Source organism: Toxotes jaculatrix, chromosome 20, assembly GCF_017976425.1.
Source record: "Toxotes jaculatrix isolate fToxJac2 chromosome 20, fToxJac2.pri, whole genome shotgun sequence".
NCBI lineage: Eukaryota > Metazoa > Chordata > Actinopteri > Toxotidae > Toxotes > Toxotes jaculatrix.
This window is the reverse complement of record NC_054413.1, coordinates 12,427,837-12,439,893: the sequence shown is the minus strand read 5'-3', so window position 1 is coordinate 12,439,893 and position 12,057 is coordinate 12,427,837. Positions and strand designations below refer to the sequence as shown.

The 12,057-nt window shown below is 39.2% G+C and overlaps 1 protein-coding gene across 1 annotated transcript in view; it reads left to right on the top strand.

The window, feature by feature from the left end:
* ctnnd2a (catenin (cadherin-associated protein), delta 2a) overlaps positions 1 to 12,057 on the top strand; it is a 291,359-nt gene that overhangs the window by 191,209 nt on the left and 88,093 nt on the right. Inside the window, exon 14 of the mRNA XM_041066353.1 lies at positions 7,612 to 7,744. Coding sequence (XP_040922287.1) covers positions 7,612 to 7,744 — 133 coding nt within the window. The remainder of the gene's footprint in view (positions 1 to 7,611; positions 7,745 to 12,057) is intronic.

Sequence of the window (12,057 nt, the reverse complement as noted above, 5' to 3'; positions counted from 1 at the left end):
ACTTAAAGTTCTCCCTCCATCATCCACTTACAGTGATTGTTGCTGTCTCTTACAAAGATACCAAATCTGCCTCCATGTCTTCCATGAACTCTTCATCCTTTATCATTACACTATCATAACATGGACTTGCAGAAGAGTGTTCCTTCATTTTCTTTTCTCTTACTCTCTTACAGCCAGTTGTTTCCCTGTTGGTAATGTTTTCTTGACAAGGTTTAAAAAATTACATCTGATGAGTCATTTTGGGAAAAGGTGGAGAATTGTTTTCTGTTCCATTTCATCAATTTAAGATTTAGCAGTATGCTTAGTAAATTAGAGCACTATAGTGCTCTAACTTACACTGACTCTCTGGGTTGTTTGCATTTTACCGCCCTAAATGAAATAAAATCATAATAGTCATGATGACACTATTCCCATATCACCTTCTTTTCCTTTCCTCTTGCTCTCTTTCTCTTATTCTAATACATTAATCTCTCTCTGTCATTGTCATTCTATGGTTTCTATTCTTTGTGTATCTGATATTTATGTCTTATTTCTTCTACCTTTTTCATGTATCACTGAACCAATTGTCTTCAATTTCTGTTATGTTATGTTTGAACATTAACAATGCTAACTATTATTTGATTCAAAAGTGGATAACATGAAAGGATTAAAATGATGGGTATGAATAAAGGAATCCTTGTGCCAAAAAATGGATTTTCTCAGAGCACGGGATGCCTTCCACAAACCAGGTGTCATTACACTGTGAAAGTTGGCTGAGTAGCAAACACTGAAACCACACTACCAAATTATGTGTTATATAGAGCTGAGAGATGTACCACTTTGTGTCTTTTTGTCAAAGAAATTCCTCATGAGAATAAATATGCTACTATCAGAAATGTATACAGACCCTCAACTTCAGTTGTTTGAGCACAACTCCACTGATTATAAGAGTGTAATTATTATTTTGGGTGTCTTTAGCAAAACTTGGTTAGATAGTACCCCTTGAAAAAATAAAACTGTCTGATTCGGTGATCATTCAGTTTTTCATTGTGTGTGGAAGATAAAAGTACCTAAACATGCTTAATTTGAATGGTTGAATCAGCTAATATGTTTTGGAGGAAACAATGATGCAGAAACTTTTTTACTGAACATTCAAAATGTTCAGTGGTTAATAATTCAGTAATGCATCTATTGATTGTGTTTTGGAAGCTCAAATGACTTGATAATGGTTAAGTTTTGAGAAAGATTGCAGTCATAGTTGAATATTGAAAAAACTGACGAAATCAATGCCTCGTATACCCAGCTGTCCACCCTGACCTGCTTGCCTGCAACTTTTCATGGAGGCATAAGGAACAAAACATTGTTGGTAATGTAATCTGGGTGACGTTATGTTTCCACCGAAATGTCATTTACCAATGCTAATTAATTGCATTTGAATATAATTTAGTACAAGAGGCCGGACGTGGTGTTCCTGACGGTGGTTGTTTTACGAATACTCTGATGACACAGTTCCAGTTCATATCAATATTCTCAAATGGATTTAGACAAGATGGGAAAAAATATATTATGACAAATTGTTTAAATTTATTAACTTGGTCGTTGAGAGTTAAAAAAAAAAAAAAAAAGTTTAGATACATCTGAAATTCTTGCTCATGTCTATCAGCAGTAATCTTCTGCGCTTGAGACAAATCACGCTGCCCTGGCTGTGTTTGCCAAAGAAAAGCTTAAACTTTCTTTCAAGCATTTGTCAGTAGGGCACATCAACAGTGCTGGCTATTTTCCTGGATAGCATCTTAATTAAGCTGCACTTTTAATTAGAGAGACGCGGTACTGCACTTAAAGTCAATGTTTGTGCATCTTCACCTGTATTTTGGCTGCTGTTTATTGAAGGAAGATTGCTGAAGTCTCTCCTTTGTATTGACTTTACCTTCATTAACACACTTGGAGCATTTGCACACACCCGCATGCACATGTGTGAACAGATGCACAGAGGAGCTGATGTGTAAAAACAATAGACCCAAGCCACAGTGCTGTGGAAAGAAATACAAGATTTACTCACATCCAAGCCAATTTCATGCAAAGTGTAGACGCAAGTATGTACACATTGTTTCCAATTTCCTTATTTTGATGACAAGCATAGTGAGAAAATATAAAAAAGGGACCATCAGTAAAGAATGAAAAGGAAAAATATGGTAGAAAATGTATATTAAAGGCAAAGAGAGGCTGCACATTGTGAGAGATAAAACTTAGAATAAGTTAATAGTCAATATTTGAGAAGTGTGCCATTTGGTCCTCTGGCAAATTCAAGCTCTTATTCCAACAAGGTTTCCAGCTTAAGTCACTATATAGGTTGCTTGACCTTACCCTTGCCCACAACCCATAGCAGTCTACCAGCAGCAGGCTTACCAGTCCTTTATCATCATGATGACAATAAACACATAGTTATGGTTTTTTAGGTTTAAGAAAAGATTATGGTTTAGGTTCAAATGAGTACCCAAGTTTAGACAATCTTTAGAGGATGTTCTGCCATGATCACCATAGTAAACACATGGTTAAGGTTGTCAAATAGTTATGGATGAAAGAAACAATATTAACAATATATTTCACACAATGGTCTCTTGTGGTTTAATGGTTTGTCATGTCAAACCATCCATCCCAACATCCTCCTAAAGTTGACTTCCTCCTTTGCTCCCAACCCATACTTACAATGGCTGCTAGAGGTTGCCTAACAATAAAATGGAAGTTTAAGATGTAATAACCTGCTTGCACAGATGACCTGTGAGTTCTTTTTTTTTTTTTTTTTTTTTTTTTTACAGGATGACAGTCTCCTTATACAGCTTGCATTTCCTTTTTTCTCTCTATTCTCTGGCCACCACCACCACCCCGTCCCAACACAGTGATGAAGATTGATGTTCAGGTCCTAATTAGCATCTGCTTTCGTATGCACACTGACAGTCTGTCCACTCCTGACCCTGCGTTCAGTTAACAGACATGACAGGCCTTGTCCAATCACATTAAGGCCAGTGGGACAGGCTTCCTGTGTGGAACTGTCAGTCCAGACACATTAAACTAGCAGAACCAGTTCATATGTCCTTGAGTTTTTCGAAATTTGCGTCTGCAGTCATGAACCATATAAGGTTGTGAGGACAAAAATTGAGATCAGAAAGCTACAGCACTGCAGTGTGTTGTAAAACTGCTTTTACCAAGCTAATGTTGTTAATAATGAGCCTGTTATGAGAATTAATGTTTACCACTGAGGGCAGTAAACATGCCTTGAATGCCTACTCTTATAGAAATGCAGCAGAATATGAGCAACACATGGATCTAACTGCAGCACTGCCAAACATGTAAATAAGTGACAAATACATGACATTATATGAAATAAATGCATTTATTGCTTTGGCTGATGTCTTCTGCATCACATCCTATACAAGAATGCATCTTTTCCCTGTGAATCCATTGTGCTTGAGTACAGTTACAGACTGCAAATACATTAAATGACAGAAAAAAAAATCTTGCCATAAATTGGATAGAGTTAAAGTTAAGTAAAAATCTTTGACCCCACTGCAGTCAAATAAAACTTCAGTGTCAGCTACACAATGACAGAATACTGAAGCTTGTAGGGGTTCACTCTGTTACTCAAGGGCACTCCAGCAGAATGACTGCTTATTCAACAGTAGCAAAACCCCAGTCCTAAGTCTTTGTAAAGCCCGTTGATCAATATGAAATGGAGGTATTTAAATGACGCTGTTCTATTGGCTAATCTTTATTGCAGTGCAAAGCAAGAGAGAGGTATCACGTGGCACCAAAGACCAGCCATTTTGAGATGGCAAGGTCAGTCACTTCCTTTTCGCTAGCTTATGTCAGTTTTGTAATTCAAGGAATCAGTTCTCCACTTGAGGAATGATCTCATCACTAAACTCAAGTGGAGAACTGATTTCTTGAATTACAAGAAATCAAGAAATCAGTTCTCCACTTGAGGAATGATCTCATCACTAAACTGCCCATTTGGCCAATTATACTGTTGTTGTTTTGTTCTATAGTAGACTATAATGTATTGTATGTCTGGGGACAGATAAATAATTCATGATGACTGTGTCCAAGGCCATTCCCCTAAGCTGCCTTTCCATGCAGTTAGTTTGACTCTTCTTGAATATGAGACACTAAAGCTTTGTCATTATTTATCACATCCTCCATTACATAATTTATCCATCCATACTTTGCCACAGCCATTTTTTGTCCATTTCAGTTCAGGGACACAAGGAACATGACAATGAATGATGCAACATAGGGAAAATGTACTGATATCACTCATGTAACCCCTTCAGCATTCTTCTACCTGTGTGGAAATCAGCATTGTTAAAACCACTTGTGTTTGTTTCCAAATAAATTTTCAGATTGGATTAGCTTTGTTTTCTCAGTATGTGTGTGTACATGCGTGTGTGTGTACTGTATGTCATGTTTGGATTTCAGACAGAAGTTCAGATGTCCCATGGGACCTATACATGAAAAGAGGAAGAGATGAAGAGAAGTCTTATGAAAAGAAAGGAACCCTTTGATAATCCGTGTTGTACTCTTCTATCACATTTTGCCTCCTTTCCCATGTGTGTGTGTGTGTGCGTGTGTGTGGGTGTGTGGGTGGGTGTGTGTGTGTTTGTATGTGCCTGCATCAAAGCCCTACCAACACATGGCAGTCTTTTCCTCTGTCCCATTTATATCACTCTGTCTCTGCCCCCACTGTCCCTCTATCCACCAACTCCTTTGTCACTGCCTTTATTCCCAGTGTGTCAGACTGCTCTCTCCCCATGCCTAGTGTTTCCATTGAAAGCATTTTGCTGCATCACGTTCCTGCATGCCTCAAGAAATGGCAAATTAATCGATCTAGCCAGGAACACGCAGCTCCGTACGGCACCGTTGCCTAATTCATTCTCATGCCCACTGGTGAGTTGTATCGAGAACTTTCAGTTCAGGTTTAAAGAAGGTAAATCAACAAATTGTTCTTGGCATGATATAATAAAATAACCTAAAGAATATGGCACATAAGCAGCAGCATATTGTGTTGCAGATCCCTCAAAAGCCGTGTGGGTATTTAGTGTGAACCCTGCAGTTTCGTTGGCACTGCCTCTTTGATCAGTTCTCCCTTTTACGGGCTGTATTCCTCTCTCTTTGCATCCCACATCGTTGGCTTGTTGCCTGGCGGTGCATCTACCAGGGCTGCAGCTCTCATTAGTACCTGTGTTGACATGACTGGCATCTCATTTGAGGTTTTTTTTCCTCCTTCTCTATCCCTTTTTTATTTTTACATCTCCTACCAGCTTCTTCTTGCCCAATGTATCCAAATATTCTTGTTATTTTCTCATCTCTCCTTTCTCGTTCTCCCACTTTGTTTCACTCTGTCTCTCTCTTCTTCTCTCCTGCTCTGTTTCTCTCAATCTGTCTCTTTCTCTCCACCAGGGGTTTTTAATTAATGGTGAGCCATGATTCTTATCTTATCAGCAGATCACTCTGCTTTCTATTAACTACACTGGCAGATCTGGGAGGCTGCAGGGGATGGATGACACACACACACACAAACACAAACACAAACACACACACATATACACACACACACAAATACGGCATCATGCACATTAACACAGTGTCGGCTGCTTTCATTCATACATTGAAGTACAGACACAGATGAATATGAAAACACTTGCAAGTGTCTGCACACACACACTGACAGACACAAACTCACACAGAGGCAAACAGGCACAAAGGCAATTGCGTTCACATAAACACACATCATGATCCTATCTTAATCTTACCTCATACTCACACATATACAGACACACATACATGCGCACACAAGCAAAACAAACTGCCCTGATGGTATCTAGCTGTGTGATTTAAGGAGTGTTGTTTGAGGGTCTCTCCTCCTAAATCCCTTAAATGCCTTGGGAATCCCTCCCTCTTCCTCCCTCTCTATCTCTCCTCTGCCTCCCTCCTTCAGCCCTGCTTTCTGGCTGAATGAACACTTATCATTCGGCAGATAAAGAACCGTCCACGTAGGAGCTTGCTTTATCTTTGAGAGCCATGTTTACTCCCCGTGAACGCATTGCCTTTCACAGATGTTTCATAGACGGCATTTGCTAGATCTGACAGAGATGAGAGCGTGGTGTCAAGGCTTCATTTTCTGCAGCAAAAACTTCACACACACACACACACACACACACACACATACTCAAGCACACAGACACACACGCAGTCCTCCACCCCATCAATTTTAACTCCCCAGGCAGGTCAATTGTCCCATATTTACCAAATTTTTGTGTTTGATGCGACTGAGCTAGGAGGCAAAATATATCAACATTTTTCATGATGGCTTGATGGGGATTACAGTGAGCTGCGTTTTTGGCACAGAGCAGTGAACACGAAAGGCAGAAACAACAAAATCAATCCTCAAACACCACAATCGATGGGAGCCGCAAAATTTTCGACATAGTTTTCTTCAGACCAGGCTGGGGGTTCACAGTTTCTCCTGAAAGCACTGAGAGAAAGAGAAAGAGCATGAGACAAGAGAAACAAAGAAATAGTTTACAGGGTGGTTATTGGAGAAAGTATTACAGTAGACTGTGGAAACACACGCTTGCTTGCGTGCACACAAACACACGCCCAGTCACCCACACTTTCTTGCACACTCATAATTTCCTCATTTAGGGGAATGTAGCAAAACAATTATCAACAGGAGGTAATACAATAAAGGAGACAATTTCCTGGGTATTACCAAGGGACAAAACATTTATTTCACTTTGTCCAGGGTGCTTATAGGAATGTAAACTGCCGATGGTAGAAAGCATGGAACTCACACCACTCAAACTGCAGACAGCATGCAGGCAGTAGGAATGCTGTGGTGTGCAATTCTGTAAGCTTTTCACCTTTATCTGAGCTTACTCAGAACAATTTCTTGACTCATTAATTTGTTGTTCTCTTTATTTGTATTAAGATCAAGAGAATTCAGAAATAAGCTGTTGCCCTTCTGCTTGCCCTTCAACAAGGTCATCTCCATCCTCATGAAGTCACTATAAGTTGAATTATCTGGCATTAAAGAATTGGAAGACTTTCACAGAATCACTGTGTTCTTCAGGGAAAACCCAGCTGCCTTTGAGTTTTTTTTCAGACACAATTTTAGCTGGATTTTTTTTCCCCATTTGACTTATATAAAAATGTTTGTAGATGCCCTCTGTTTAACCTGCTGGCCTCATTTTCACTTGCTCTAATTTCCTGTTCCTGTGATGGGTTGAAATAACAATGTCTTGGCAACCTGAATATGCAGTGTGTGATTTGCATCACTTCTGTTCCACTGTGTTGCTTAGCTTGTAAAGCTTTCTCCTTTAAGAAGAGAACTCTTTACTCGAAAAGAGAACAGAGTGGATATTGACATTTAAATCTCTTTCATTCATACTTTTAATCTTTTTTCTGTATATACTGTGTGGTCTTGTTGGTGAATGTTTGCATATCTGTAGCTCTGGGTGTGTTGGGAAGAGAGCGTGGGACTTTATTGGACTATTTTCAGGTGATCTCCTGTGTTTCAGTGAGACATTTTGTTAAAGTGCTGGAGGAACAAAATTGTCCCTGTCTATGTCTCTGTAGAGAGTTTGGGTGGAGAGATCCGGAGCTGCCAGAGGTGATCCAGATGTTACAGCACCAGTTCCCATCAGTGCAGTCCAATGCGGCAGCCTACCTACAGCATCTCTGCTTCGGAGACAACAAGATCAAAGCTGAGGTTTGTGTGTTTGTGTGTGTTTTCAGTGTTGTGTGAGCTTTTGATTAGGATCAGTATTATTTAGAAGAGAATGAAATGCGACGTAACTTGGGTGATGGAAAAAAAAAGGTGTGTATAAGGAAACAAGTGAATACCAAGTGGTTTCGAGTTGCAGTCAGAACAACTCCGGCTGTTTTGCATTTTCCTGCAGTAGCTTCTGCAAAATGGCACATTAACTAACCAGTTCATGTTGCTGCAATCTCCATCCATAAGTTGTGCCTTATAGTGGCAATAAAGTTCAATTAGTCCCAAAGTCATGTGTTTGTCTCTCAAAAGCAATTTTGGAGGAAAGCCCATTTGGAGCTCTCTAATAAACTCTTTAATAAGACTGGCGGCACTCTAAAACAATGGCAGTGGCAAGTGTAGATGCAATCACACAAAAACCCCCAGATACACAAAACCTTTTTTTAAATTTTTCTCTTTCTCCAAATGCCCCTCAACACACACACATTTACACACTCCTCTCCACCCTATTTAGGATCAATTAAGTTCACACAAGCAAGGACATTCACAATTTGTTTTCTTCACAAAATACATTTCATTAGAGTTGGTCAATAGCAGCTACTGCAACTTGATTGACAACAGATGCCACATTGCTAAAATGCTTATTCACACACACAAGTACAAAGAAACACACACCAGCATGGCATGTACACATGTGCAAACACAATCCTAAAAGCTGACTATGGACTACGCAAACCATGGGAAAAAAACAAAAAAAAAAACAGAAACATTAATATTTACTGGCTTCTAATAAAGGTAATTAAACATGTAAACATGAAAACACAGCTGATTTTCATTCATACCAACCCACTGACCCACCCACACAAAGAAAGACTCACACATGTACACAATAACAAAAATGAAGTCACTCTTACACTTCATTCCACTCCCACTCCCTCATCCCTCAGAAAGAAACCTAAGAGTTCATGTCTTTTGTAATGGGTGTAATTATTGCCTGAAAGGAGGTGTTCTACAATAGAGGAAATAGCAACTGTGTACTGACTCTAGGATGCTTTGGTCTACCTTCATCAGCCTGTGTGATTGTCTCACTCAGGGCCCCGGGGTGTTGCTAAACACTATTTACACAAGCAGCCAAGATATCAAGCAGCCAAAACTGACGCTCCATATCACATCGAATAAAAGCAGGCATTCGCATGCATATAGCTATGTGCTCGCACTGCCACACATGCAGGCAATGACAAGATTCAGCTTGCGCATTATGATGCAATGTAACACACACAGAAATGTGCTCTCAACCATATTTCTTAACTAGCTTTTAATGAAAAATAAACTTGACTGACGATCACCAAGCCAGATAGAGGATATTAGTTTGGTTAAAGATCCTTTTGCGAGAATGAAGCAAGATATTATGAAACTGGGCTTTTCTACTGTGATTGGAGTAATCATTTTATTTTGTTACGATGAATAAGAACATAGTGTTTTGATTTTTATTTTCATCCTGATAATAGTGCTTCTCTTCAAAGAGATGGTCATTTATATTGTTCTTGTCACATTTGAGACTGAAAACAAATCTTCCACTTCGTCCCCACTCTTTTGTGAGGGGTTTTAAAACTGAACAGCACCCTTTTTCCATGTTACGTTTGATCACCTAAGAGGCCGTAACACAGATATGTGTATATACCATAGAGACGTTATTTTAATGATGGCGCATGTCTCGGAGCATCTTGACTGTTATTGACGTTTTTTCTCTCCTTTATATCTGTCAGTATTCATTAGATTTCAAGCAAGGGAAATTTAAAAGAAAGTTTCAGAACAAAATGAATGTTTCATGGCCTTCATGAGAGACTCAGAATTGTGGTTGTTTTACAACTGATGTTTCCTCAACCTGTGTCCTAAATCTAATAAAAATATCCCTCTTGTTAGGTGAATTGTTTAAATAGCTTAGCTGATCTTGAGACACATTTTCTTTTTTTTTTTCTTTTCAACAAGTTTCAGAGTTCGAAAGTTTGCACAGGTATGGTTGTCTTTGTTCCATTGCAAAGACTAAAACCAATGCAAGCGAATTCAGATGGTAAAAATGTAATATTAATCATTTCTAGAAGTTGTTGCTTTGACAATCTTTGCTACCAGCAGGCAAAGAAAGATGTTTTGTTAATTTTGAGAGTCATATATATGTAAGTATCATGGCCCTTTTCTTTAGATGTAGTTTAATTAATTAATTCAGGCTAAGATGCTGTTATCAAGCTAAACTGATCCTGTTAATTCTCATGTATCTAATTTGCTTTTTTGAATGCAGTTTGAGGATTGATTTGTTAATCCCAGATGAAACTAGCTTGTATACACATTTTTTAAAAAGGCAACATGAGTAGGAAGTTCAAACTGTGATCAGCAGTCATATGATTGGGTTAGTGCTGATCATGTGATTGCAGTAACATGAGATGTGAGATGAGATGTGCTGGGAACCCTCCCAGCATGCACTGAGCCAATAGAATCATGACACGTTGCTGCTTTGTTACTGGTGTCTTTTGTCCTACATGGTGCCTCACAATGTTTTAGCTATTTGATCACTGTGCTGTGATTGGATATGACAAGCAATAAAAATTAAAACATAAAGCCTTAAAAGCAGCTTTAAATGGTTGGATTGCTGTGCAAGCAAAAAGTCTTTATTATTTGCTTGATCGTGCGGATCAATCGGGAGATGATTGGAATTACTTTTCTCAGCAATGTATCTAAAATAATTTCCGAAATATTCAGCATTTCGTTGGCAATTTTTTTTTTTTCATATAAATGAATGGATGGAGTGTTCAGAGGCTAGAGTGGGTTAAATCACAAACAGAGTGGGAGAAGGTGTTAAATTGTTCTGGAAAAAATTCTTTTTAACTCATGGCCACAAATTTCACTGTTCACAGATCTTTTTTCTTTTTTTCTTTTATTTTTGTTGCCAGATTGTAAGCAACACAATGTAATGTCTAAGAAACCAGACTTACGCAGTTTGCTCCACAAGCTTCTTTTTCAACTCTTTCTTCTCATACTTTCATATACAGTCGTCCTCAAAATTATTCATACCCTTGCTAATTCTTGTGATTTTTGCATTTAGTGATGAAATTAATGCTTGTTTTCAAATTTGTGTATCAGGTATATGTGACCAACAACTGAAAGAATGACAACAATACAAAATGCAAAAAAATATGTATGTCTGGGGTGTTTTATTATTGGAGTCCCAAAAAATGCCATGTTCAAAATTATTCATACCCCTGACAATATTTCAACAAAAATGTGGCAAATGTGGTAATTTTTGTCCAGTAGTTACTGCAAGATGTCACCATGGAATAAAACCTTTTATTTAAGATGGTGGGCTAAATGTTAAAGCAAAAAAAGACATCTTTCCAGAAGAGTATAAATAGGGGAAAAGTGTTCAGGTCATTCTCAATTTCTGGTCATCATGGTCAAGAAGAAAGAGCTCAGCGAGGACCTACGTCAGCGCCTTGTTCGTACCCACAGTGAAGGAAAGGGTTACAAGGCCATTTCCAAGCAGTATGATGTCCCTGTTTCAACTGTCCAGAGCATCATCAAGAAGCACAAGAAGTTCAACACTGTTAAAAACCTCAGTGGGCGTGGCCGGAAGCGCAAAGTGTCCCCCAAACTTGCGAGAAAAATCTGCCGAGAGGTCAACACAAACCCACAGACCACAACCAAGGCCCTAATTGAAATGCTTGACCAGACAGGGACAAAGGTGTCACGGTCCACCATTGAGCGAGTCTTGCACAGAGGAGGTCTCCATGGACATAAACCTCGGAAGACGCCGCTACTTGGGAAGAAACATCTGTTAGCTCGCCTGGCCTTTTGTAGACGGCATCTGAAACAAGATCCCAGCTTTTGGTCAACCATCCTGTGGTCTGATGAGACAAAGTTGGAGTTATTTGGCCATATGGATGCTCAATATGTTTGGAGGAAGAAAGGAGAAGCCTATAGGCCAAAGAACACTGTGCCCACTGTCAAGTACGGTGGTGGGAGCATAATGCTATGGGGATGTTTCTCCTCCAGTGGCACAGGGAATCTTGTCAAGGTCCAAGGTATCATGAAAAAGGAGGATTACATCAGGATACTTGATGACAATGTGAAGGAATCTGCTATGAAACTCCAGCTTGGCCACAACTGGATGTACCAGAACGACAATGATCCTAAACACACTGCCAAGATAGTGAAGAAATGGTTCAAGGACAATGATGTCAATGTCCTGGAATGGCCAAGTCAGAGTCCTGACCTCAACCCCATTGAGAACTTGTGGCACTACTTGAAGACCAGAGTGA